Source organism: Astyanax mexicanus, chromosome 4, assembly GCF_023375975.1.
Source record: "Astyanax mexicanus isolate ESR-SI-001 chromosome 4, AstMex3_surface, whole genome shotgun sequence".
Taxonomy (NCBI): domain Eukaryota; kingdom Metazoa; phylum Chordata; class Actinopteri; order Characiformes; family Acestrorhamphidae; genus Astyanax; species Astyanax mexicanus.
In genome coordinates, this window is record NC_064411.1 from 57,913,209 (window position 1) to 57,939,162 (window position 25,954).

At 37.9% G+C, this 25,954-nt stretch overlaps 1 protein-coding gene and 1 long non-coding RNA gene across 6 annotated transcripts in view; one reads left to right on the forward strand and one right to left on the reverse strand.

The window, feature by feature from the left end:
• arhgef4 (Rho guanine nucleotide exchange factor (GEF) 4) overlaps positions 1–25,954 on the forward strand; it is a 113,435-nt gene that overhangs the window by 35,125 nt on the left and 52,356 nt on the right. For both annotated transcript variants that reach the window (XM_022668305.2, XM_049476719.1), the window contains 3 exons: positions 9,347–16,507; positions 17,827–18,180; positions 20,658–20,787. In XM_022668305.2, the coding sequence (XP_022524026.2) occupies positions 9,347–16,507; positions 17,827–18,180; positions 20,658–20,787 (7,645 nt within the window). The remainder of the gene's footprint in view (positions 1–9,346; positions 16,508–17,826; positions 18,181–20,657; positions 20,788–25,954) is intronic.
• LOC125801082 (uncharacterized) lies at positions 24,465–24,988 on the reverse strand. Of its 4 annotated transcripts, none has more exons than XR_007438581.1 (4): positions 24,898–24,988; positions 24,718–24,827; positions 24,578–24,627; positions 24,465–24,537 (listed from the first exon to the last, which is right to left on the reverse strand). It is a non-coding gene; the product is annotated as an uncharacterized LOC125801082 (long non-coding RNA). The 4 variants fall into 4 exon arrangements; XR_007438580.1 differs by having other exon boundaries at positions 24,465–24,547; XR_007438579.1 differs by lacking the exon at positions 24,465–24,537 and having other exon boundaries at positions 24,543–24,627.

A 25,954-nucleotide genomic window follows, 5' to 3' on the forward strand; every position in this document is an offset into this window, starting at 1 on the left:
CCCAAAAGTAGTGTCCTCTTGCGGTAAGACCCAAGGCCCTATTTTTGCCATATTTTGGCGAGCTGTCAAATATGAACTGTGCACTGTGCAGCTTGATTTAGGGTGTGTCAGTGTGTCTTTGCTATCATAACAACGGGAAAAGTGCACCTTGCTCGGCTCTAAATGCTTAAAAGGCATTTACTAATTATCCTAATTAATCATAAATGTGGTTAATTTTGGGCATAAAATGAAATAAACCAATCAGAGTGTCTCTTGCTCATCATTCCTTTTAAGAGTCAGGTGAGCTCTGACTTTGGCGGATTGCTATTTTAACGGCGTAGCAACCTGGACGTGTCCAATACTTCCTCTACCTACAGAATAATGAATGGAGATACTTTTCAAATCTTTGGATTTAGCCAGATTTTGTTAAAAAAACTTCTATAATTATTGCAAGTAAGTGTAAACATATTTAAAAATTTGAACGAAATACGCTCAGATACTAAACAGATATAAAACACATGATAATACCAGGTGTAAACAGGCTCAGAGAGGTCAGACAGGTGAAGACGCTGTAGGTAGTGATCTTTAAACCCCTGGGGAGAGTTTCTGGATCAGAGTCTGGAAGCTGTGATTATATAACCTGCTCAGTGCATCTCCACCAGGGAGAAGGAACAGTAACAGTGGTTCAATATACAATTCCAGGTTAGAAAAGGTTTATATGAGTTTATAAGAAAAGTGTTAATGCAGCGTAAATGAACCACTTCTGTTAAAAACCTGGTATTGCAATTATATCCCGTAAGTTCCTTTTTCAATTACAGTTTATTCACTACTTCGCTAACGAGCAGGTGCCTACACTTCATACATATAAAACCACTTAACGTCTCAACTATTAATCATTATAATTGTAGTATTTCAAAACAAAATATTGCAAAACTTTGATGTATTCATGTTTTCTTGCACCCCTAGTTGGCAAGAATATTGTTTTTGCAGAACAGATCAGAAATGTCTAGCAAAAAAACATTGTATTATTATTATTATTATTATAAAGCCACATCGCCCACCCGTATTCTCGAGGCACTGATATAAATGCAGTTGTAAGAGTTGTTTTCTTGTCTTGTTTGAGTTAGTTTTGGTATTTTTAGTGTTTTTAGCATTAACTCTGAGTCTGCACGTGTCTGTTCCGCAGAGAGAGGAGTAAAGAACAGATCAGATTTATGTCTCTGCTCAGTCTGTGTTCACCTGAAACTCCGGCGTTATCTCAGAGCTGAGCGTTTGACCTTCAGGAGTTTTTTCAGTGTTTTTTTGGCTCGGAGGAAGGAAAAACCTCTTAATCTCCTCTTTTATAAAAAATAATACCTAAAGAAAGACGATATCCCTCACTTTAACCATAAACGTGCCGCTATATTAACTTATTACCACCATCAAACTCCTATTAGCCTTAACTGTATCTTACTGGCCACAATTTTCTGTAGAATTATCTGTAGTAGGTGTTTTAAGAGTTCAGAAATAATCAATATTTGGTGAAATAATCCTGGTGGTTTTTAATCACAGGTTTTTTTTCATGCATCTTGGCATCATGTTCTCCTCCACCAGTCTTACACACTGCTTTTGGATAACTTTATGCTGCTTTACTCCTGGTGTAAAAATTCAAGCAGTTCAGTTTGGTGGTTTGATGGTTTGTGATCATCCATCTTCCTCTTGATTAAATTCCAGAGGTTTTTAATTTGGTCAAATCAAAGAAACTCATCATTTTTTACTCATCGGTTTTAATCTCAGAGCTGAGCGTTTGACCTTCAGGAGGAGCCGGCTGCCAGAACAGCTCCTCACCGTGTTCTTCTCCCCGAGTTTACAAGCTTTACCAGCTTTCTCTCTGCTGCGTGATGCTGCATGTCTGACGGGCGTGTTTTTATTCGTGTGTTCAGTGTTTTTTTGGCTCGGATGAAGGAAAAACCTCTTAATCTCCTCTTTTATAAAAAATAATACCTAAAGAAAGACGATATCCCTCACTTTAACCATAAACGTGCCGCTATATTCACTTATTACCACCATCAAACTCCTATTAGCCTTAACTGTATCTTACTGGCCACAATTTTCTGTAGAATTATCTGTAGTAGGTGTTTCCGAAAAGGGGCCAGTCAGTGAGTAGGAGCACATTGACCACTTTACTGGAAACACCTACTGTACCTTGTGCTTTCACTTACTGATTGATACAGTAGGTGTTTCCGATAAAGTGGCCAGTCAGTGAGTGGAAGCATATTGGTACAGTAGACGTTTCCAATAAAGTGGCCATAAGTGAGTGGACACACATTGGTACAGTAGGTGCTTCCGATAAAGTGGCCAGTGAGTGAGTGGAACTACATTGGTATAATACAGTAGGTGTTTCTGATAAAGTGGCCAATCAGTGTGTGGAAGCACATTGTTACAGTAGGTGTTTCCAATAAAGTGGCCAATCAGTGTGTGGAAGCACATTGGTACAGTAGGTGTTTCCAATAAAGTGGCCAATCAGTGAGTGAAAGCACAAGGTACAGTAGGTGTTTCCAATAAAGTGGCCAATCAGTGAGTGAAAGCACATTGGCCACTTTATTGGAAACAGCTACTGTATCAATCAGTGAGGGGAAGCACATTGATTCAGTAGGTGTTTCCCTTAAAGTGGACAATCAGTGAGTGGAAATACATTGGCCACTTTATTGAAAACACCTATCGGTCAGTGAGGGGACTGAACACATTGATTCAGTCGGTGTTTCCAATAAAGTGGCCACTAAGTAGAAGCACAAGGGTCTGTCTCAGCATGTTTGTTCTGAAGTAGTTTAGGATGACCTCACTGTTTTTGCATGATGTCATACTTACTCCCCGAACCCCAGTTCTGATTTGCGGTCCATTGCGTGGCCCTTGACCTGGTTCTGGACACCGTCCAACTTGATATTAGAGGATTAGAGAAGCTTTAAAACGCCTGAGTTAATGCATGAAGTCAAGTGTAGAGGTTTTTTAACAACGGGTTTGGATGCGGGGGTTCATTATCTCTGGATGTTGACTGTTCACTGTTCACGCTTAGTTGTGATGTCTTTGCACGATTGGTCTGAACAGTTCACGTTCCTAAACTGATGCTCACGCACTAAAAAGTAGCAGAGCTTCACGTGAAGTTTCGGTTTTATCTTCTCAATCATCACAGGAGTTATCAAGCAGTTCCAGTAGCTGCAATTGAGCTTATCACTGAAAATGACAGTTATCTCCAGCTCACTGTAAAAAAAAACGTTATTTAGCCACGCCCACTTCTTTAGGGTGTGTCCTTGGCTTTTTTAAACTTATAAAAATAGACTAGATAATAGACGTTAATTGATAGTGCGCCTTCTGGTGCACCTTATAGTTTGTAAAATATGGTGCTAATAATATAAAAAATATAATCCCCCCTCTACCAAACTTTACAATTGGCACGATGCAGTAAGACAAGCACCGTTCTCCTGGCAAATGCCAATCCTAGACACCGGCTCGTCCAATAGATCGGATTAGCAGATGGAGAAGCCCGATTGGTCACTCCAGAGAACACGTTACCGTCACCGCTCCAGTGTCTAGTGATGGCGAGTTTTACACCATGCATTCGATGCTTTGCATATTGCATTTGCATTGAAGTCAGGTGAGCTCTGTCTTTGGTGTATTGCTATTGTAACGGTGCAGCTACCTGGACGTGTTCAACAAACTCTTCTCAGCAGAGGAAACTGAGCTGCTGGTTGACGCTGTGAAGGAGCTCCAGCAGCTCATTTACGGGAACAGCAATGTTATTTTATTTACTATTCTGTTTATTGTTGATGTAAAAGTTGGGTTTGTGCTGCTGTGTGTTCATGTGTGTGTAATAAGTGGGGGTGTACGCTCGGCTCGGCACGGCGCCTGTGTTACCGAGATAGCGATGAACGTCTGACTGTTGGCGTCTGTCTAGGTTGTATTCAGTCAGTGGCGCACCTGTGTTTTCTGTTACCAAGATAAACAAGATAAAACTCCAGAAATGTACCTGAACACACCTCATTTCCAGAACACCACGCCCATCAGTGTAGATATATTCAGAAGCTCTGCTGCTGTTTAAACCAGTAGAAACAGACTGTTGTCTGGGTGTAAGATAGCAATGAGCTAGCATTGTGAAGCATCTTAAACAGGGTGTGAGATTAACGTAAGTGTGTTCATATAAACCTAATACTTTTGTTTTTCGCGTGACTGTTAAAATCTCACAATCATAAAGAGCTTTTATAAGGCCTTTGTGGGCTTTTACATTTCAGTGTGTGTGTGTGTATAAGTGTGTGTGTATAAATGTGTGTGTGAGTGTGTGTGTCCCAGTCTGTATTAGATCATCCCCGGTGTGATGATGTCATGCGGTTAGAGTAGGAGGACACTCTGATTGTTTTAGTGAGTAAACCCCGCCCCCCTGCTGGAGCCCCTTCATTCCATTACTCCTCTATTCTATTCTATTCTATTCAGAAGAGCCTGGAGTCTCCACTGCTCTCACGAGATAAGAGATTCACCTGCTTATCTCTTTATTTATTTTTGTATATGTCATTTATTTACAGAAAAGGAGAAATGACTGAAATAACAGAAAAGATACAGAGCTTTCAGACCTCAAATAATACAAAGAAAACAAGTTCATATTCATAAAGTATTAAGAGTTCAGAAATAATCAATATTTGGTGGAATAATCCTGATTTTAATCACAGTTTTTAATTTCATGCATCTTGGCATCATGTTCTCCTCCTCCACCAGTCTTACACACTGCTTTTGGATAACTTTATGCTGCTTTACTCCTGGTGTAAAAATTCAAGCAGTTCAGTTTGGTGGTTTGATGGTTTGTGATCATCCATCTTCCTCTTGATTATATTCCAGAGGTTTTTAATTTGGTAAAATCAAAGAAACTCATCATTTTTTTACTCATCGGTTTTAAAGCTGTGTAGATCTACTGTGCTGAAGTCAGGGCTGGACCACATGGGCAACATTTAAATCACAATATTTTTCTCAATTTCTGTCGTTACAATTCAGTTCCGATATTGATATAAACAGTGTATATTGTTTTTGGCGCAAATCAAACAAAATGAAATTTTGGCTAAAAGCCAAATATACATTTTTACACATTTTTTGCAGGTTTTTATTCATTTTGGGCATTTTTTATCACTGCATAAACATTTTCGCAGAAACCGAATAAAAATAATTTGTTGGCTAAAACCGAAGATAAACAAAATTTAATTTTTGCTAAAACCGAAAGCAAAAAAAAAAAAAAAGATTTTTTGGCTGAATACCAAACTAATTGTTTGCATTTTTTCACCAGTGCATAAACATTTTGTTAAACACAGAAAAAAATTGAATATTTGACTGAAATCGAAACCAAGCAAAATAGAATTTTTGGATGAAGCGAAACCTAGCAAAATTGATCTTTCCGAAACCAAACAAAATAGTTGTTTTTTTTTACTAAAATCGATTTTTTTGTCTACAACCGAAACCAAACAAAATCAACAAAAACAAAATATTTGGCTAAAACTGAAGCTGAACAAAATTTGAATTTTTGGCTGGAACCAAAAACGAAGGCCGAATTCCAAACACAATTTCTACAAGTTTTTATTCATCCTGACAAACAAAATTTACATTTTTGAAGGTTTTCCTTCAAAGTTTTGCCACTTTTTTGTCACTATTCCACAAACAAATAGCTAACAAAATTCCTGACCAAAGGCCATATCCTAAATACAGAACTGATTTTTTAATCAGGATTTATTCACTTTGTTAAGCATGAATTTTTGGCCGAACAAAATGAAATATTTGGCAAAGGTCTGATACTGAATACTGAATATGTTTATACAGGTTTCTGTCACTGGTGTCTATCCCATGAATTTTGGCAGTGTATATATAAAAGATATGATATACTGTACATAATGAGATCCTCGATAAATTTTGGCCAAAAACTTTGTTTGGTTTCCGCCAAAAGTTTATTTTTGTGCGGTTTTGGTCAAAAGTTCCACTTTGTTGAATTTTGGTCAAAATAATAAATAAAAGAATATATATTAAATTATATGTATTTATTTTAAGACTCGTCTTGTCTTTATTAAGACAATAAAAAGAAAGGCTTCTGCCGTCTCTCTCTCTCTCTCTTTTATCCTCCCTTCTTTAAACAGACATTCCCTCGCTCCCTCCTGCTCGGTGACATCACGCTAAGTCGCTAAGCTAATTAGCGAGTGTAATTGTAATGGAGACTGTAATTAGCCGAGCTGTAATTAATTCAGGATAGCGGTGGTGTTTGTGAATGGGAGGACGGTGACGCTGCAGGGTCACGGTAAAGGTCACGTCACTAAAGGTAGGGTTTATTCCTGTCCTGTAGTGTATAATCACCGATCACTGTCCCTGTGATTAATTACCTCCCTGTACAGTATAATCACAGTTACCTCCCACACCTTCAGCCACGCCCCCAGACTCACTCACACTAACACTGATATATATTTACCTGCAAAAAATGTTTTGTTTGGTTTGTGCCAAGAACAAAATATACATGCAATGATAAAAATTGACAAAAATTATTTTGTTTAATTCCAAAACTCCATGTTAGATTTCAGTTTCAGACAAAAATTCACTTTTGTTTGGTTTCTGCCAAAAAAGTGCTTGTTATGTGATGGTAAAAAAGTTGTAAATGAATGAAAAAACGTACATTTTGGTGTTAGGTATTTAGTTTTATGCCCAATGTTATAAATAAATGAAAAACTGGAAAAACCTTGTTCAGAATCAGGTATACAAAGTTTTTCTAAATGTTTGATTTTCACTTTTGTTTTATTTTTGGTTTTGAATGAAATATTTCTAATTTTATGGTAATATCTCGGTTTTTGCGCTCTTGCTCTGGGTGTTTTGTAAATAGATGTTCAGCAGTTCAGTCGTCTCCGGTTATTCTAGAGCTGCTGCTCTTAATCCAGGTTCTTAGTGTCGGCTGTGATTGAGGTGATGAGCTCTGATCTCTGGATTATCTCTGAACTCTGGAGAGAATGTCACTACCTAATCCAGCCTACAGGGGGCTGAGAGGGTCTGCAGGCCTCTGTAAACTGATCTGATGGAGGTTACAGAGTTTAGTGGGGTAGGAGGAAGATCTAGAGCGTGAACCCAAAGATAACCCACTCTAAGCAAGATAATCTTAAATTAAACCCCCACTCTAACAAACCCCCCCTCTAAACGAGTTAATCTCTCAAATCAAACCCCCACTCTGAACGTGTTAATCTCTCAAATCAAACCCCTACTCTAAACGAGTTAATCTCTCAAATCAAACCCCTACTCTAAACGAGTTAATCTCTCAAATCAAACCCCCACTCTAAACGAGTTAATCTCTCAAATCAAACCCCCACTCTGAACGTGTTAATCTCTCAAATCAAACCCCCCCTCTAAACGAGTTAATCTCTCAAATCAAACCCCTACTCTGAACGTGTTAATCTTAGATCAAACCCCCACTCTAAACGAGTTAATCTCTCAAATCAAACCCCCACTCTAAACGAGTTAATCTCTCAAATCAAACCCCTACTCTGAACGTGTTAATCTTAGATCAAACCCCCACTCTGAACGTGTTCATCCCAAATCAACCCGCCACTCTGAATGAGTTAATCTCAAAATAACCCCGACTCTGAACAAGTTACTGTCTTAAATCAAACCCCCGCTCTAAACGAGTCAATCTCAAATCAAATCTCCACTCTGAACGAGTTAATCTCTTAAACATACCCCGACTCTAAACAAGTTAATCTCTCAAATCAAACCCCCAGTCTATAAACCCCCACTCTGCACAAGTTGATCACAATTCAATGAATAGATTTTACTCACTTTGTTCGTTCTGCAGAGAATTAGGAAAAAGTTGGATTTGGTTTAGGTGGAGTCCATGGAAACATGGAAACATCACACACAGTGTGTGTTTAGTGTGTGTATGTGTGTGTGTGTGTAGTGTGTGTGTGTGTAGTGTGTGTGTGTATAGTGTGTGTATGTGTGTGTGTGTAGTGTGTGTGTGTATAGTGTGTGTATGTGTGTGTGTGTGTGAGCTCATGTTCATTCATGCTCCTGTGTTTAGTAAGTGTGGACGGGTGTAGGCAGGGTGGTGCAGCAGAATTACTGCATGATTCATCCAGCAGTTTGACAGATCCTGGTTATGTAATTTAACCCCAGAAACTCAGAGCGTTTCTCCAGGTTTGGGGGGGAGGTGGAGGTGTGGGGGAGGTGGAGGTGGTTGGAGGTGGAGGTGAGGGTGGGGTTCAGGACATAGCTGGATAATTAGCATCCTGCTGTGATTAACTGGAGGAACATATGTTTCTTTTTATCATCTGTATAATAAGAGGAGTGTAGAGGGGTATGAGGAACACTGCTCATGCTTGTTGGAGTGTGTTTTAGATTTTAGATAGTAGTTTTCGTGGTGTGCATGGGCAAAAAGCTACGATACACTGCTACAAACTGGTACAACTTTGAAACAAGACTACCTTTATAAAGGGTTTATAAGCGGCTTATAAATTGGATTATTAATTATTATTGATTAGGTTGTGAATGCCTTAAAAACCAATGAAATAATAATATCCAAAATATCCAGCCTGACTCGCCCCATAAACTCTGATTTTGAGCCCGAGCTCAATTTAAATTCCACAGTTTTAGTAAGCAGTGTTAAAACTAAGCTTTTTAAAAAGATTTTCGGGATGAGTAAAATCGGTTCAGAATGATGTTAATTAACATTGCAACACTGAAGAAGCATAGGCCTATTATTTTATAAAAATATTTATTAGGAACAGAATTATTAAACCATTATATTAGATAAGAGGAACTTTTTTGCAAGAACAATATTGTTTTTGGCACATATAACTTCTTTTTTAAGTAATTATTTTCCTTATATTTTCTGTATCAGAATATTATAAAGTACATTTAGAGAAAAATATATATCTGCTCATGATACACACTAGAAAAAGCCTTGTTCAAGCCCCTAAAAGTCTTCAAATTTGGACCTCAACTCCAGTTTTCAGTCCTAGATTTTGTGTAATCCTTGGTAGGTGTAACAATACTAGTGTAACGATAATAGCTAAAGATTGGTAGAAGCTTATCATATGAAGCCACTCATGAACTCCAGCCCACGTTTCTTGGGTTCCTCTTCCTAGTCAAAGTCTTTCAGGACTGGAAACTGGATTCAAGGTCCAGATTTGTAGATGTTTTTTGTCAGAATGATTGTTTTCCATACATTTTCAGGGTTTGTGTGTCTCTAGCGGAGTCATATTTTAAGTTTGAAGGGCTTCAGTTTATAGAACTTTTCTGCTCTGTCCACACAACCTCAAGGAACTTACCAGTTACCAGAATATATAAGCAAAATAAGCAAAGCTAAAACTCCGTATCTGTCTCTTTTCAGGCCCCACCTGTTGAAGGTGTTGAAGCCGCTGAAGCCGGTTGTTCTGAACCTGGAGGGTTACAGCAGGACGAGAGCTCGGGTCATCAGGTATGCACTGAGTCAGTGCTGGACGAATCACAGGACACCACAGAGGAATATTTTGAAACCCGTTCGTGCTACAGCGACACTTTCTCGGACTTCAGCCATGACGCCGATGATTGCTTTCGAACGCCTCTCAGCTCAGACACTGGCTCATGCACTGGAACGCATTTGGACTCGCCCAAACACTCGTTTGGCTTCCAGGAGAGGGTTTGTTCTTGTGCAGAAAAGGAACAAGGACCTTCCGATGGTCCTGAGGCCAAACCAGATGCTAAGGATTCTAGTCCTCAGTCAGATAATCTTGAAACATTGGACTCAGTGCCACTGGCAAACGATTGCAGTGGGATGACCTTAGATGCTTCTGTTTCCCAGCTCAACATACCTGAAAAACTGGACTCTACACCAGTGATAAACAATTGCATTGATATAACTTTAGATGTTTCCCTTCCTCAGTCTAATCTCACAGAAAATTTGGACTCTATAACACGGACAAACGATTGTAGTGGGACAAGTTTACATGTTCCCGACCCTGAATCTAACCTACCAGAAACTTTGGACTCAATGCCATTGGCAAATGATTGCAGTGGGATGACTTTAGATCTTTCCATTCCTCAGTCCAATCTCTCAAAAAAATCTGACTCCATACAACTAGAAAATGATTCCAGTGTGATGAGCGTAGATCTTCCTGTTCCTGAGTCCAATCTCCCAGACAAATTAGACCCTATGCCATTGCCATATGATTGCATTGGGATGACTTTAGATGTTCCTGTTTCCCATCCCAATGTCCTAGAAAAAACAGACTCTGTACCACTAACAAACGATTGCAGAGGGACGGCATTAGATGTTACCATTCCTCAGGCCAATGTCCTAGAAAAATCAGACTCTTGCATTGGTACAACTTTAGATGTTTCCCTTTCTCAGTCCAACCCCCCTCAAATATCGGACTCCATGTCACTAGAAAACAATTGCATTGATATAACTTTGGATGTTTGCCTTCCTCAGTCCAATCTCATGGAAAATTTGGACTCTATACCACTACAAAATGATTTCAGTGGGATAAGTTTAGATATTTCCAACCCTGAATCTAATCTACCAGAAAATTTGGACTCTATGCCATTGGCAAACAATTCTAGTGGGATGAGTTTAGATGTTCCCTTTCCTCAGTCCAATCTCCCAGATAAATCAGACCCTATGCCGTTGACAAATGATTGTAGTGGAATGACTTTAGATCTTTCCATTCCTCAGTTCAATGTCCCTCAAATATCAGACTCTGTCTCACTGGAAAACGATTGCATTGGTATAACTTCAGATGTTTCCCTTCCTCAGTCCAATCTCACAGAAAAATTGGACTCTATACCACTGACAAACGATTGCAGTGGGATGAGTTTAGATGTTCCCTTTCCTCAGTCCAATGTCCCAGACAAATCAGACTCTATGCAATTGGCAAATGATTCCAGTGGGATTAGTTTAGATATTTCCAACCCTGAATCCAATCTACCAGAAGATTTGGACTCTATAACACTGACAAACAATTGTAGCCGGATGAGTTTAGATGTTCCCGACACTGAATCCAATCTATCAGAAAATTTGGACTCTACATCATTGGCAAATTATTGCAGTGGGATGACTTTAGATCTTTCTGTTACTCAGTCTAATCTCCCAGAAAAATTGGACGCTGTGGCATTAGAAAAGGACTGCAATGAGATGACTTTAGATGTTCCTGTTCCCCAGCCTAACGTCCCTGAAAAATCAGAGTCTATGTCAATGCCAAGTGATTGCAGTGGGATAACTTTAGATGTTCCTGTTTGTCAGTCCAATGTCCCTGACAAATCAGACAATATAGCACTGACAAATGATTGCAGGGGGATGATCTTAGATGTTCCCCTTCTTCAGTCCAATCTCCCAGAAAAATTGGACTCTACACCACCGACAAAAGATTGCAGTGGAATGATTTTAGATGTCCAGTCAAATGTTTCTGAAAAGCCAGACTCTAAGCCAATGCCAATCAATTGCCGTGGGATGTCTTTAGATGCTACAGGCAGTAATCCAGTTGGTGACTATACGTATCTTGTCAGTGCAAAATTATCCAGGGAAGCTGGACTTCCTCCTGTCGCACAAGTTTGCATGACTAACCAGGCGGAAGTCTGTTTTGAATCAAATGACTCAACCACAACGCAACTTTTCACAGAGTCCACTTCTCAAGACATGTTTTTAAAGACTGATTGTGGACATGAAGCAGAGCACACGTTAGGTGACACCGTGGGCAGCGAAAATGAGAAAAAGTCACAAAATGTTAGCAATTATGAAAGTGACACTGAACTGGAGTTGATTTTGGATTCTGCACAGGTAATTTGTTCTGTGACAGACAAAAACAAGTTCCTCCAACAGCATGAACTGAATGACCCTGATGCTGAAACCTTTTTTAATCATTTACATGTACCACGGATGCTGGATTTAACAGATACAAATGTGAAGGAAACTTCAGATCATCTCGTTGAGGTTTGTTCGCAACCCTCACCAGCTGATGAGCTTGAATGCAATCGACGGGAGGACTTTGACTCATTCAACTCTTCTAAAAAGGGGCACTTAGAACAGGTTACTGACATTGATCAATCTCGTGAGGTAAACAAACTCCTACAACCTTCTGATAACTGCATGCTTCATCCCGAGGAACTACCATCATTCAAAAACGAGTGTATGGCTTGCCAGAATGAGCATAGCTTGTTAGAAACTTCTTGCACAATTATGGATGTGGTTTATTGTTCAACAGAAGGGGGTTCTTCAAGTTTGTCTTTTTCTAATGATTGCATTTTGTCAAATCTGGCACATAAAAATGTTCATGATCTGAACAGCCCGGACAACATGTCCTGCACTGATCACAGCAAGACTCTGAATCTGAACTCTAAATCTGATATCAATCCAGGTTCACACACTAGTTACAGACCTTGTCTAGACTATATTGAAACATCTCGTGAACCTAAATCAACGGTCAGGGTAAATTGTCAAGAAATCAAACAAAACTTTAACGACAAACAAATTTGCTTTTACAAAGATGAGAAAGTCATAGTAGGACCAGGCTCAATTGCGTTTAGCGGCACTGGCACTGAACACTCTAGCATCCCTTTTAGCACTGATTCTTTTATCACTGATTCTTATAGCACTGTTCTAATCCAGAGGACTGATCCACACGAGAGCACCCCTAACATAGATTGTGCAAAAGAATTCACGGTCATCCCACAAAAATCACAAGAGGTCATTTATTCAGACAACTCAGATTATGGTGACTCTCACGTGATGATGACGTTTACAGGTGAAGAAGTCCAAAATGTAGAAAGCATAGAAAGTTTGGGTTCTGTTCAAAGAAATGATGTAGAAAACTTTGTAGACCAACTTCTAGAACCTGTACCTGCTCCTGTGAGCCCTACAGACGTCTGCATTGGATTAGTTGGTGAACTTTGCACAAACTGTACACAAACAACAACCTGTGATCTGGCTGATCTGTCCGTCACAGACGAAGGCATGCAAAAGATAATCGTGTATCCAAAACAGGGTCACGTTTCAAACGATGTGTCAAGAAAAGACGTGACCAAACCTGAAGAATCTAAAAGGACCACAGCAAAAGAGCATGCAGTTAGCGACGTAAGTGATGAAAGCATGGATTCCTGTGTGCAAGCCCAGTCAGACAGGGATTATGAAGTGTTAAGTGCTGATGCATCGTTGTTACATAACAGAGCGACTCCCAGAACAATAAGGGATTATAGTTCAGACACCAACAATAACATAAAGACTGTAGCTTTCGAGCACTGCCACAAGACACCATGCAATTTACTCAACGCTGCTCTGGAGCTCAACGAGTTTAAGTCTGGGCAATTGTTCTCAGAACGAGACAATAAAGACATTAATGATAGAACAAACAATATCGTAAAAACTACTATAACAAATGCCCCACAGACCCCACCTTGCAATGTACTTAGTGCTGCTTTAAAGCCCAACAGGTTCCTGGAAGACTCTGGGCAATTGTTTTTAGAGCGAGATATTATCAACATAAACAACAGGGCAAACTATTTTGGAGGGACCACTGCAGAAATTGCCTCAGAAACACCTTGCACTTTACTTAGTACTGCTTTAGAACCCAGCAGGTTTGAAGGCTTAGAGGATTGGAGGTCTGGAAGATTGTTCCCAGAGAGGAACAATGACCTGAATGACCTTGGTGACATCAATCATGTTATCGATAGGACAGAATATATCAAACAAATTTCCACAGAAGTTTTCCCAGAGGCTCATGGCACTTTATTTGGTGCTTCTTTAGAACCCAAAAGCTTTGAGTCTGGCCAGTGGTTCACAGATCAGGAAAGAGACATTAATGATATTATCGATAATAAGACTACTGCAGGTATTTTTTCTGAGAGTAAAGATTCTGCTTTAGAACTGAATAGGTTTGATTCTGGACAAATGTACTTAGAGCAAAATAACAACATGAACAATGTTAATAATAGGACAAACAGTATTGTAAATACTACTTCTACAGCAATTGCTCCGGAAACCCAATGTACTTTACATAGTACCACACTACAGACGTCATTCTCAGAAGTAATCCCTCTTCATGAGTCTTTTGCATCAATTTCCTCCAAGATGCCATGCACCCCCCTCAGCCCTGTGCCCGAGCAGGAACTTGACCAGTTTGACTCCTACTCATTTTCAGGGGAAGACAGTTACTCTGAGGATAATGATGTCCTCCCAGATTTAGCAAACAGGCCTGGGGTCTCTCAGGAGGCCTCCAAAGCCGACTTGCTGACAGGTAATAAAAGCGATATTGTTAGTCAACTTCATTCAGAGCCCAGTATGAGCTCTAGGGACTCTCTAGGCAACTCTGCTCAGAAGCATATCTGTGATTACCTTGCTGAGGAAGAGTGCCAGATGCACTTCCCTGCAGTAGAGGGAGATCAGACAGCGGGAGCCTTTCAGCTCAAGGACGTTGACATCAAGAGCCAGGGCAGTTCCGCCGTGTTGTATCCCTCTGCCTCCTCACACACAGATGGCCAGCACAGTCGAGATTTGCTGATTGCTGGCGAATACGGCGATGTCTCTGAATGTTCAAGTGTTGTGTCTGGGAATGGACCTGTGCGTCAAGAGATTTTTGATAAGGAAAGTATGTTGCCTTTGTTGCCTTCGGACTACACAGTCAAGGTCAGCGATGTTCAGAAATTAGAAAGCACTAAAAGAAGGTTTGAGAATGGCTGTAATGAAGAATCGGCTCAAATCAGGGATTCAACATCCCTAACAGTTGATGTTGATCTCTGTTGGGAAACTGCCTCTCCAGAAGAATCTCCACAACTGATGAGTGCAGAAATAGAGGTATATCCATTCACGGACGTCAAGCTTGGGATGTTGTCGATCACTAATTTAGAGCCCATTATAGAAGCGGATCAGCCTCAAGAAAGTTTCTGTGAAGCAGATAAAGAAAGTGTCTCAGAAGTAGAACAGGAAAAAGATGTACCTGGATTTGACGACTCAAATGTCAGTGAAGATACCTTTTGTCACTTGTCTCACAATAATGGTTACATCCCGCAAAAGGAGGATGACAATGAAGAGCTTACAGGTGTACCCGCAAATTCTTCAGGGGTCAAAAGAGTTTGCTTTGTTACCGACAATCCCGAAGATTGTCGAGACGAAAGGACCGTCTCCTCTTTAGCAACTGGGAATGCTGGAACTGGGGATAACGATATTGTCAAAACTGTGCTTCCAGACTTGGACTCCATCAGTCTGCACAGTGATGATGTAGAAGATAGCATTCAGTCTCACACAGGAACCAATTGCTGTGCTCAAAGCACAACAAAGAACAAGGAGACCAAGAGCACCTCAGCAGCAGGGAAAGCATCACGGTTTTCCATGTTCTCTCGAATACCTTCGTTCCGCAAAGCCAAGAGAGATGCTAAGGGTGGTAACAAGGTTGAACCTGAGGCCAAACCGCCTCCACAGGATGTCAATGAAGAAAAGAAAAAGGAGGAACACTCTCCCAGTTCCCCTAAACCCCTCCACAAAGCCCATATGTCTCACAGTACAGAGCACTTGCTGAAGTTCAGCGATCACACCAATGACGACATCTTCGAGAAAGCCTTCGCCCTGACCTGGGAAAACATGGAGAAATGTGGAGAATCCACATCTGCTTCCAGATCCAAGCAGACAAGGCAGCACAGCAGACATGGCGACCTCCTGCACTTTAAGCCCTCGCCCATGATGGAAGGGTTCAACCAGAAGAGGAGCAAGAGCATTGATAACCTAAATTTGCGACTGAAGCTAGCCATGGCTCACAAATCGCTGTCAAACTTGTTTGAGACTCGCTTTGGTGAGAAGGAGAACCAGCAGATACAAAATGACGACCCTAAGGTCAAAAGAAAAGTAAAGACAGGTAAAGAGGAATCTGAGGGACTCAAAAGGACTTTTTCCGTTCCTGCATCAATCAGTTCAAGGACAAGACGTCGCACCCAGGGTGACATTGTCGCTGGTTTGGCTCAGGATGGACTTTATTTCAAGGACAGAAATTTGAAAGACACCTGGAACTCTGATCCACTTTGCAAAAAGACTTCATCACTCCAAGACACCTCAGGGATCGAACCTGATGTGGAGTCTGATGAACCCAGCCCAGTGACTAACGGACTCTCTCCAGACTCGGATCTTACGTCGGAAGATGACGACAGCTTTCAAGCTCCTATTCACCGAACTGTTTTTGCACTTGCTAATCAGCTGTCTCCATCCTGGGCCAGATCTCTGGGATCTTTTGAAGGCATCGATACGCCAATGAGGCCAATGAGTCCCAAACCTCAAAGCCCTGGACAGTGGACTCACCGCAGGAGCTTCCGCTACCCATCGAGGTCCGTAGCCTCTTCGCTCTGCTCTCTGGGTCAAGACCAGAGTATGGAGGGCATCTCGGATCTCCCAACGAGGACCCAGTCTTTCAGACCCAGAGTTCCACCAATGGCATCGTCCCATTCCTTCGACGCTGAGTTCTTACTGGAGGACAGCAGTTCGGACAGTCAGTCCCAAACCAGCCTGGTTTCATCCAACTCTGGCAACGAACCCGAGGTGAGTAGAAGCAAATATTTGCCTGTTATTTTAAGACTTTTGCAGATTATCTTCTTGGGTTTGACATATTTTTACTTATTTGTTCCTTATACCATTTGTGGACAATTCCTGTACCATTATTTATAGATCTTATAAGAAAGATACTATAATAAAGAATGAAAGCTGATTTTAAGTTTAAGTTTTATTTTCATGCTGAAGAAAAAGAAGCATATTCTAGTCACTATTGGCCTATGAAAAGAGGTTACAAAAATATCAAGAATAAATGTATTGATTTGATTGATTCTACAAAATCCATTAATTATAAAGTGTAAACTTGAATGTAGATGTGAGCAATATGATATTTTTATGTTTCCGTTATACACAATAATACTGTTGTGTATTTAGCCCTGTTTAATTGGATAAAGTGCAGCATATTTTTTTTATTTATGACTTTACTCAGTATTGAAGAGTGTTTAAATATCCGTTTACGAAATAGGATACATATTTCATGTTTGTAAAAATTTATCTAAATGTTGTAATTTACAGTTTTTACCACCTCAAATTAAAAGTCATAGCAAATTTATAAATATTTATGCGTATTTATTACTGTACTGGAGCTCAAATTATGAAGATTTAACAGATGGGGTTCAAAATATGACATAATTAAATTGTTGGACTATATATTGTTCGGTTGGTGCAGTAGGTACAGATCCCTTCCTCAGATGAAGTCTGTTGGCTAATCCTGCTGTGTACTTTCTGATTAATTAATGAATACATGTTTTGACATTGGAATAGGAATATAATTTTAAATTTAAAAAATTGACTCACCTTAGCAACTGCCTAGCAACCATTTAGCGACACCATAGCAACACCATCGCAACCAGCATAGCATCCTGTGTGTGCTACAGGAAATGCAATTTAGGAGTGTTTTGACACATAAACATTTTTAAAACAGTTTTATTCTTTTTAATGGGCTCTATTTAGGTCAGCAATTTTTTAACATTATGTCCCTAAATTGCACAATATAATTGTGAAGGATTTGAAGGGAAGATTGGTATATAATTGGTAAACTGATTAAATCAGTAATGTATATTGCTAATAATAATTAAATATTTCTTATCAATAGGTGTTTTTATTGTTGTGTGTTGTGCATGTGGTGTTTAGTGCCACCCGGTGTTGTAATAGAACGTTTAAAACACAGCATTTTATGTTTAAGGAACATTTAATATCCAGTAATCCATAACTAAACTCATGCATGATAAACAACAAGCTCACAATCATCCATGCCTTCATCTTCCATAAAACCCTGATCCTGTAACTCCTTGAATTTGCACTAAAAGCATGCGCAGGACGGCGGCAGGGCGGCGGGTACCCCGCGAACGTCCTGCATGCCACGCATGAGGAGGCACAGAGGACCGCGAGCTCCGAGACCCGTCTCAGACCTGTGCGGATGGACGTCTCAGCTGAGGGACATCGGAGAAGTAGTACCGGACCCACCGACCCAACAGGACATCACCAAGACCCAGCAAGACGTCACCAGGACCCAGCAAGACGTCACCAGGACCCAGCAGCGCTCCTGCTCTGACGAGACGCTGTCAGACTCGGGAAAGACCAAGAAGATCCAGAAGATAAAACAGAGTTTACAGAGGAGTCTGGGACAGCTTACCTCCACACATCCCGACCAGAACCAGACAGTAAGGATCTCGCCAAAACCGGAACCGGCGGTTCTCCTACCTCAGCTCTTCAGGAACTTCCTCCTTTTATCCTCTTTTACTTCTTTGATCTTTTCTTCACTTCCTGCCTGGCATCTTTCTGGACCAGCATGCTTCCTTTTCTGACTTGTAGTTCTTTTTTTCATGGACTGTTTTATGACTTTCTTTCATCTGTTTCTGCTTTTACACAAAAACTAATCAACTAATCAACCTCAGTAGTGATGTTCTAATCTTACATTTACCTGAGTAGTGCTATTCTAATCTTATATTTAACATCAGTGCTTTTTTAATAATTATACTCATGCATTAACTAAGCAGTGCTATTCTAATCACACATTTAACTCAGTATTGCTATTCTAGTCATACATTTACCTCAGTATATCTATTCTAATCATTAATTTACCTATACTAAAATGCTATCTAATCATACATTAACTTCAGTAATGCTATTGTTTCTAATCATGAATTTACCTCAGTAGTACTATTCTAATCATATATTTACTTTAGCAGTGCTTTTATAATCATATGTTTACCATAGCAGTACTATTTTAATAATTATAATCATGCATTTACCTCAGCAGTGCTATTCTAGTCATATATTTACCACAGCAGTGCTATTTTATAGTTATCATCATTCTAATCACAGTAATGCTATTCTAATCATGCATTTACCCCAGCAGTGCTACTCTAATCATATATTTACCTCAGTATTGCTATTCTAATCATGGATTTACCCAAGCAATGCTGTTCTAATCATATATTTACCTCAGTATTGCTATTCTAATCATGGATTTACCCGAGCAATGCTGTTCTAATCATACATTTACCTCAGCAGTACTATTTCAATCATACATTTACCTCAGTAGTGCTATTCTAATACTTATAATCATACATTTACCTCAGTATATGTATTCTAATAATATATTTATCTCCTTTGATCTATTCTAATCATATATTAACCTCAGCAGTGCTATTATAATCATATATTTACCTCAGCAGTGCTATTCTAATCATATATTTACATTAGCAGTGCTATTTTATAATTATCATCATTCTAATCACAGTAAAGCTATTCTAATCATGCATTTACTTCAGTATATCTATTCTAATCATTAATTTACCTATACTGTAATGCTAACTAATCATACATTTACTTCAGTAATACTATTCTAATGCTTCTAATCATTAATTCACCTCAGTAGTGCTATTCTAATCATATATTTACATTACACTTACATATTTCCAATCATATGTTTACCACAGCAGTGCTATTTTAATAATTATAATCATGCATTTACCTCAGCAGTGCAATTCTAATCATATATTTACCACAGCAGTGCTATTTTATAATTATCATCATTCTAATCACAGTAAAGCTATTCTAATCATGTATTTACCTCAGCAGTGCTACTCTAATCATATATTTACCTCAGTATTGCTATTCTAATCATGGATTTACCTGAGCAATGCTGTTCTAATCATACATTTACCTCAGCAGTACTATTTCAATCATACATTTACCTCAGTAGTGCTATTCTAATACTTATAATCATACATTTACCTCAGTATATGTATTCTAATAATATATTTATCTCCTTTTTTTATCTCAGCAGTGCTATTATAATCATACATTTACCTCAGCAGTACTATTTCAATCATACATTTACCTCAGTAGTGCTATTCTAATACTTATAATCATACATTTACCTCAGTATATGTATTCTAATAATATATTTATCTCCTTTTTTTAATCTCAGCAGTGCTATTATAATCATATATTTACCTCAGCAGTGCTATTATAATCATATATTTACATTAGCAGTGCTATTCTAATCATACATTTACCTCAGCAGATCTATTCTAATGATACATTTACCTCAGCAGTGCAATTCTAATCATACATTTATCTCAGCAGATCTATTCTAATCCTACATTTACCTCAGCACTGCTATTCTAGTCATACATATAATACAATACAATACCACAGCAGTGCTATTATATAATTAAAATCATATATTTACCTTAGTAATGCTATTCTAATCATACGTTTACCTCAGCAGCGCTATTTTATTCTAATCATACATTTACCTCAGTAGTCCTATTCTAATCATACAATGTGTAAATAACCTCAACCACACAACCTTACATGATCATTTTAAGTACTACTGTATCTGACAGTGTAAAAGTGTGGGCCGGTGCAAATACAGCAGTATAAATATATATATATATATATATATATATATATATATATATATATATATATATATATATATATATATATATACTGCTGTTGCCTGAATTCCAGCATGTCTGTGAATAAGATGAATGATATTTAATAATCTAGGTCAACATTATATAAATGTGATTTATTTTGTTGAGTTACCTGCGTATATTTGATGGTTAATTTTTGTATTTAGATGTCAGAATAAAAGTCCTGTAATGCTGTTTGTCCTCCTCAGGCCCGGATGAGATTCTCCTTCACGTCTCCGGAGCAGCTCTCGTCTCCGTCTCTGAGAGATCACTTCTTCTCACAGAGCACTCCCACCGGACTCGACTGCGTCGGCTGGCCTCGCCGAGTCTCATACTCAGGTCAGTACTGTTTCTCACCTGGGGTCACCTGCTGACAATGACCTGAGCTAAATATATATATATATATATATATGGTAACACTTTATTTTAAGGAACACAAATTAGGCACTTATGTGTAAGTGTTATTGGTTATTATAGTTATTATAGTTAGCATCCTGTTAATCAGATTAGATTATTAAACATGAATTATTAGTTAATTCTACATGTTATTAGTGTAGAATTGGCCACAGTTTGAGTTCATCTATGTGAGTTTGGGAAGGTTATGGCTGTTAATAAGGGGTTAATAAGTCACTTATAGATCAAGATGTGCACCATATTCTGTAGTGAGCTTCTGTTAATCACTATTTAGACACTAAAAAGCACAAAATCAACATAATTTCCACATAACAGATCACTAATTAAGCACCAATAACACTTACACAGAATAAAGCCTAATAATAAGTAGTGAATGAATCCTTAACAGATGTCTAATTAAGGCTTTATTAAGCAAATAATAAGACATTAATAAGCGCCTAATGGTAACACTTTATTTTAAGGAACACAAATTAGGAGCTTATTCATGTCTTATTATTTGCTTAATAAAGCCTTAATTAGACATTTTAAATGATTTATTCACTACTTATTAGGCTTTATTCTGTGTTATTAAGTGTTATTGGTGCTTAATTAGGGATCTGTGATTGATTAAATATTTATTCAGTTCTTTTTAGTGTGTAATTAGTGATGAACAGAAACTCACTTTAGAATATGGTACTTCTTGGTCTATTACTGACTTATTAACCCCTTATTAACAGCCATAACCTTCCCAAACTCACATAAATCAAACTGCTGCCAATTCTACACTAATAGCATGTAGAATTAGCTAATGTTAGTTAATGCTTAATAATCTAATCTGATTAATAGGGTGCTGACATAACTGTTTATAGTGCTTTATAAGAACTAATACAGCCATTATTAATAATTTACACATAACAGACCCCTAATTAAGCACTAATAACACTTAATTCACATAATAAAGCCTAATAATAAGTAGTGAATAAATAATTTACAAATGTCTAATAATGGCTTTATTAAGCAAATAACATTAATAAGCACCTAATTTGTGTTCCTTAAAATAAGGTGTTACCTTATATATTTATAATCACATGTTTGTAGAGCATGGCCAAACTGTGCTCTCTCTGGGCATTATACGCCGTTTCTTTATAAACCCTTATACTTGTAGTTTATAATGTGTTATGAGTGTCGTAAATACTGTAAGTACTTAAGAGCAATTACACAGGCTTATTACAGTCATTATAAGGTATTATTCATGTCATATAATGCATTATAAATGCATTCATAAGGCATTATGCGTGCAGGGTTCATAGGAAGTGTTACCAACATTGTTTTTAACATTTATGTCTTATTTTTCTTTTTATAATGTATGTATAATCTTGTTGATAACGCTTTCTATGAACGTCATCTTTATTAGACTCTATAACTACATTCATAATATATTATAATGCATTCATAAGGCATTATAAACATGGCTATAAATATTTATAAAAATGCATAACCCACTAAAGCCATGTTTATTAAGCATTATGACTTGTGATTATAATACATTATAAGCTATGCTTATGATATGCATGTTAAAATAGTATATATCTATCGTTAATAATCCAGTCCTGCAGTGAAAAAAGTATTTCACTTTACTTAGAGTGCACAAAGACCTGTTATAATACATTATAACTGACTATAACGAATATTATGTTCAAGACAAGTATAATTTATGAGTGGTTATAACTATATTTATAGGATTACTGAGGGTGTGTTTATAAGTTGGAAGCTTTTTTAGTCATGATACAGTCTGTAAACTGAGACTGAGTTTCTTGGTATTGATGTATAACATGTTATAAACACTACAGCTATTAATGCATTATAATCACAGTTCATGATGCATAATAAACATGTCTATGATGAATTATAGAGTTTTATAAATATATATAGCCATGTTTATAATGCCTTATGAATGCATTATAATGTGTTTTGAGTATGTTTATAGAGTCTTATAGAGACGACATTCATAGAAAGTGTTACCATCTTGTTTTTATATCTATATTTTTTTAAACCAAGAAAGTGCAGAATGTTTAAGAGTATAAAAGAGAAGAGACAGACTTGTATTAGTAGAGTTTAGTAGAGTTTATTAGAGAGTAAATCTGGGGACAGGGGACAGGGTTTAGTGTCCTGTAGGGGGCGCTGGTGGCTTTACTGTATTTTACACAGTGCTTCATTCTCATTGCACTGCTTTAAATTTATTATTCTATATAATATGTTTATTTGACGTTTCTAAAGGAGTTTTATTTGTTTATTAGCTTTTATTCACTGTTGCAGTGTTAAGTGATTAGTATAGTATTTATTTAGTTAAAAGTAAAATTAAGAGTAAATAAAAAAAGTGAAGTGAAAAATGAAATTAAGTCAGATATCTTGTGATAAGTGGTGAGACGGGGTTTAGTAATGATGCTGTGTGAAGAAGTGACGGGCTGGTGTTGCTGGTTTAATCTCAGTCAGTAAGAAGAAGTTCTATTTTTAGGAGAGTAAAAATAAAAGGCTTTTCTCTTCCTGCAGAGCTGGATCTTATTCTTGTTGTTTGATCTTTAATGATGTGTTTATTGAACTTTTAGAACTGCTGAGTGTTTACGGGACGCTAAAATACAGTTCCTTGCTTTAAAAGAAAGAAATTGAGATAAAATATAAACATTTCAGCTTTTATTTCCAGGTATATATGAGAGTAACCCCCCAAAAACAAACAGTACTAACTAAGGTAACTAAGAACACAAGAGATTACAATCACTAATTAGTAGCAAATTCGTAGCCAAAATGCTAAGCAGCAATTAGTACAGAGAACGTCAAATATTTAAACAAAGTCCCATGTATTTGTTGTATATGTTTTATCGGACACTGCGTTCAATAAACAGCCCTTGTGATCTGCTGGTTAAGAACCTCGGACAGTACACAGCAGGATTAGCCAGCAGACTTTGTCTGAGGGAGGAATCTATACCTACAGATGAGGAACAGTTTCTAATCACAGTTTTTCTATCACAGTTAAAAAAAAAAAAAATGTGCTTGTTCGTGTTGTACCATTTAGCACAAGCTATATAAAATATAAAACTAAAGTCCTCATATGTGCACATCATTTTTCTCAGAAACTACATCATGTAAAAAGATATTTTTTAGTTTTTATACTAATGCGGTGCCACTCAGCACAAATAACAAAGAGAAATAAAAAATACATGACATGCAAAAGTATTAACATTTAATAATAACAGAAAAATATGAAAAATAATTGGAAAATAACCAACTAAACTAAACCAAAAAAAACCCCGAAAAAATGAAAAACTAAGCACAACAGTAGAAAAACGATAAACTAATTTTACAAAAATAACACAAATGTTCTGGTAAAAGAGAAGTTTGAGTGAAATTAAATTGAAATGTAAAGAAACAACAGAGCACCATTTACTACATGAAATCAGTTTGATGTTTGAATTCATACATAAGACACACTGTCGATTTTTGAGAAAATCAAAGAATTTTAAATGCGCCTTATAGTCCAAAAATACGGTATTTATTGCTCCTGACCAATAAGAGGAGACAATGTGCAGTTATTACACTACAACTATAAAAACGCGATCTCTGACGAATGATCAGTAAATCAAAAAATCGGTTTGAGTGATTGGGTCACACCTGTTCACACCTGTTCACACCTGTTCATACCTGTTCACACCTGTTTACACCTGTTCATACTTGTTCATACCTGTTCACACCTGTTCACACCTGTTCATACCTGTTCATACCTGTTTACACCTGTTCACACCTGTTTATACCTGTAAACACCTGTTCATAACTGTTCACACCTGTTCATACCTGTTCACACCTGTTCACACCTGTTCATACCTGTTCATACCTGTTTATACCTGTAAACACCTGTTCATAACTGTTCACACCTGTTCATACCTGTTCACACCTGTTCACACCTGTTCATACCTGTTCATACCTGTTCACACCTGTTCATACCTGTTCATACCTGTTTATACCTGTAAACACCTGTTCACACCTGTTCACACCTGTTCAGACCTGTTCATACCTGTTCATACCTGTTCATACCTGTTTACACCTGTTCACACCTGTTCATACCTGTTCAAACCTGTATTTTACACCGGATACTTATGACCAATCAGAGGAGACAATGTGCAGTTATTACACTACAACTATAAAAACGCGATCTCTGACGAATGATCAGTAAATAATAGGTTTGAGTGATGGGGTTACACCTGTTCACACCTGTTCACACCTGTTCACACCTGTTCATACCTGTTCTTTGTACTAGATACTTATGACCAATCACACAGGAGATCACACAGGAGCCACGATAATACCAGGTGTGATCGCTAGTCGATTCTTTACTAAACAAATCTACTGATTGGTCCTTATCAGAAACTGTCGCCAGGTGAGACGTTTCTCTCCTTAATTAATGAATGAATTAATTAATTAATCTCTGTATCTCTGTTTTTACGTATTGTAACTGATTGATGGTGTTGTCATGGTTACCCTCACATCAAAGCAGATGCCCGGTGATGCTGGTATTAGAGCTGAAGTGATTCAGGGTTTTATTGAGTTTCAGTGGCTCTGAACTGACCTTGGACCAGTTGTTTTGTTCGGTGGTGAGCGTTAGCACGTTCCTCACCATACAGATAAACCTCACACTCTCAGCTCACAGTGGTGGGCGGGGCTTTAGATCAGAGTTTTATAGTCAAAATAAAACAACAAAAACAAGACGATGCCTAAAAACTACACAAAATACAGTTTACTGTCATTTAAACCAGTTTTTTAAATGGTTTATTACTTTGATCTGATTTTATTTCTTATTTATATTATTTTAAATACACTTTAAGCCCTATTTTAGATTTTAGTGATCTGAAACTCTGGGGTAAAAAATAAGAGACCACCTACAAATGATACATTTATTTGATTTAACAGAAGATGGATGATCACAAGCCATCAAAACCAAGCTGGATTGCTTGAATTAATTTTTACACCAGGAGTAAAGCAGCATAAAGTTATCCAAAAGCAGTGTGTAAGACTGGTGGAGGAGAACATGATGCCAAGATGCATGAAAAAAAAAAACTGTGAT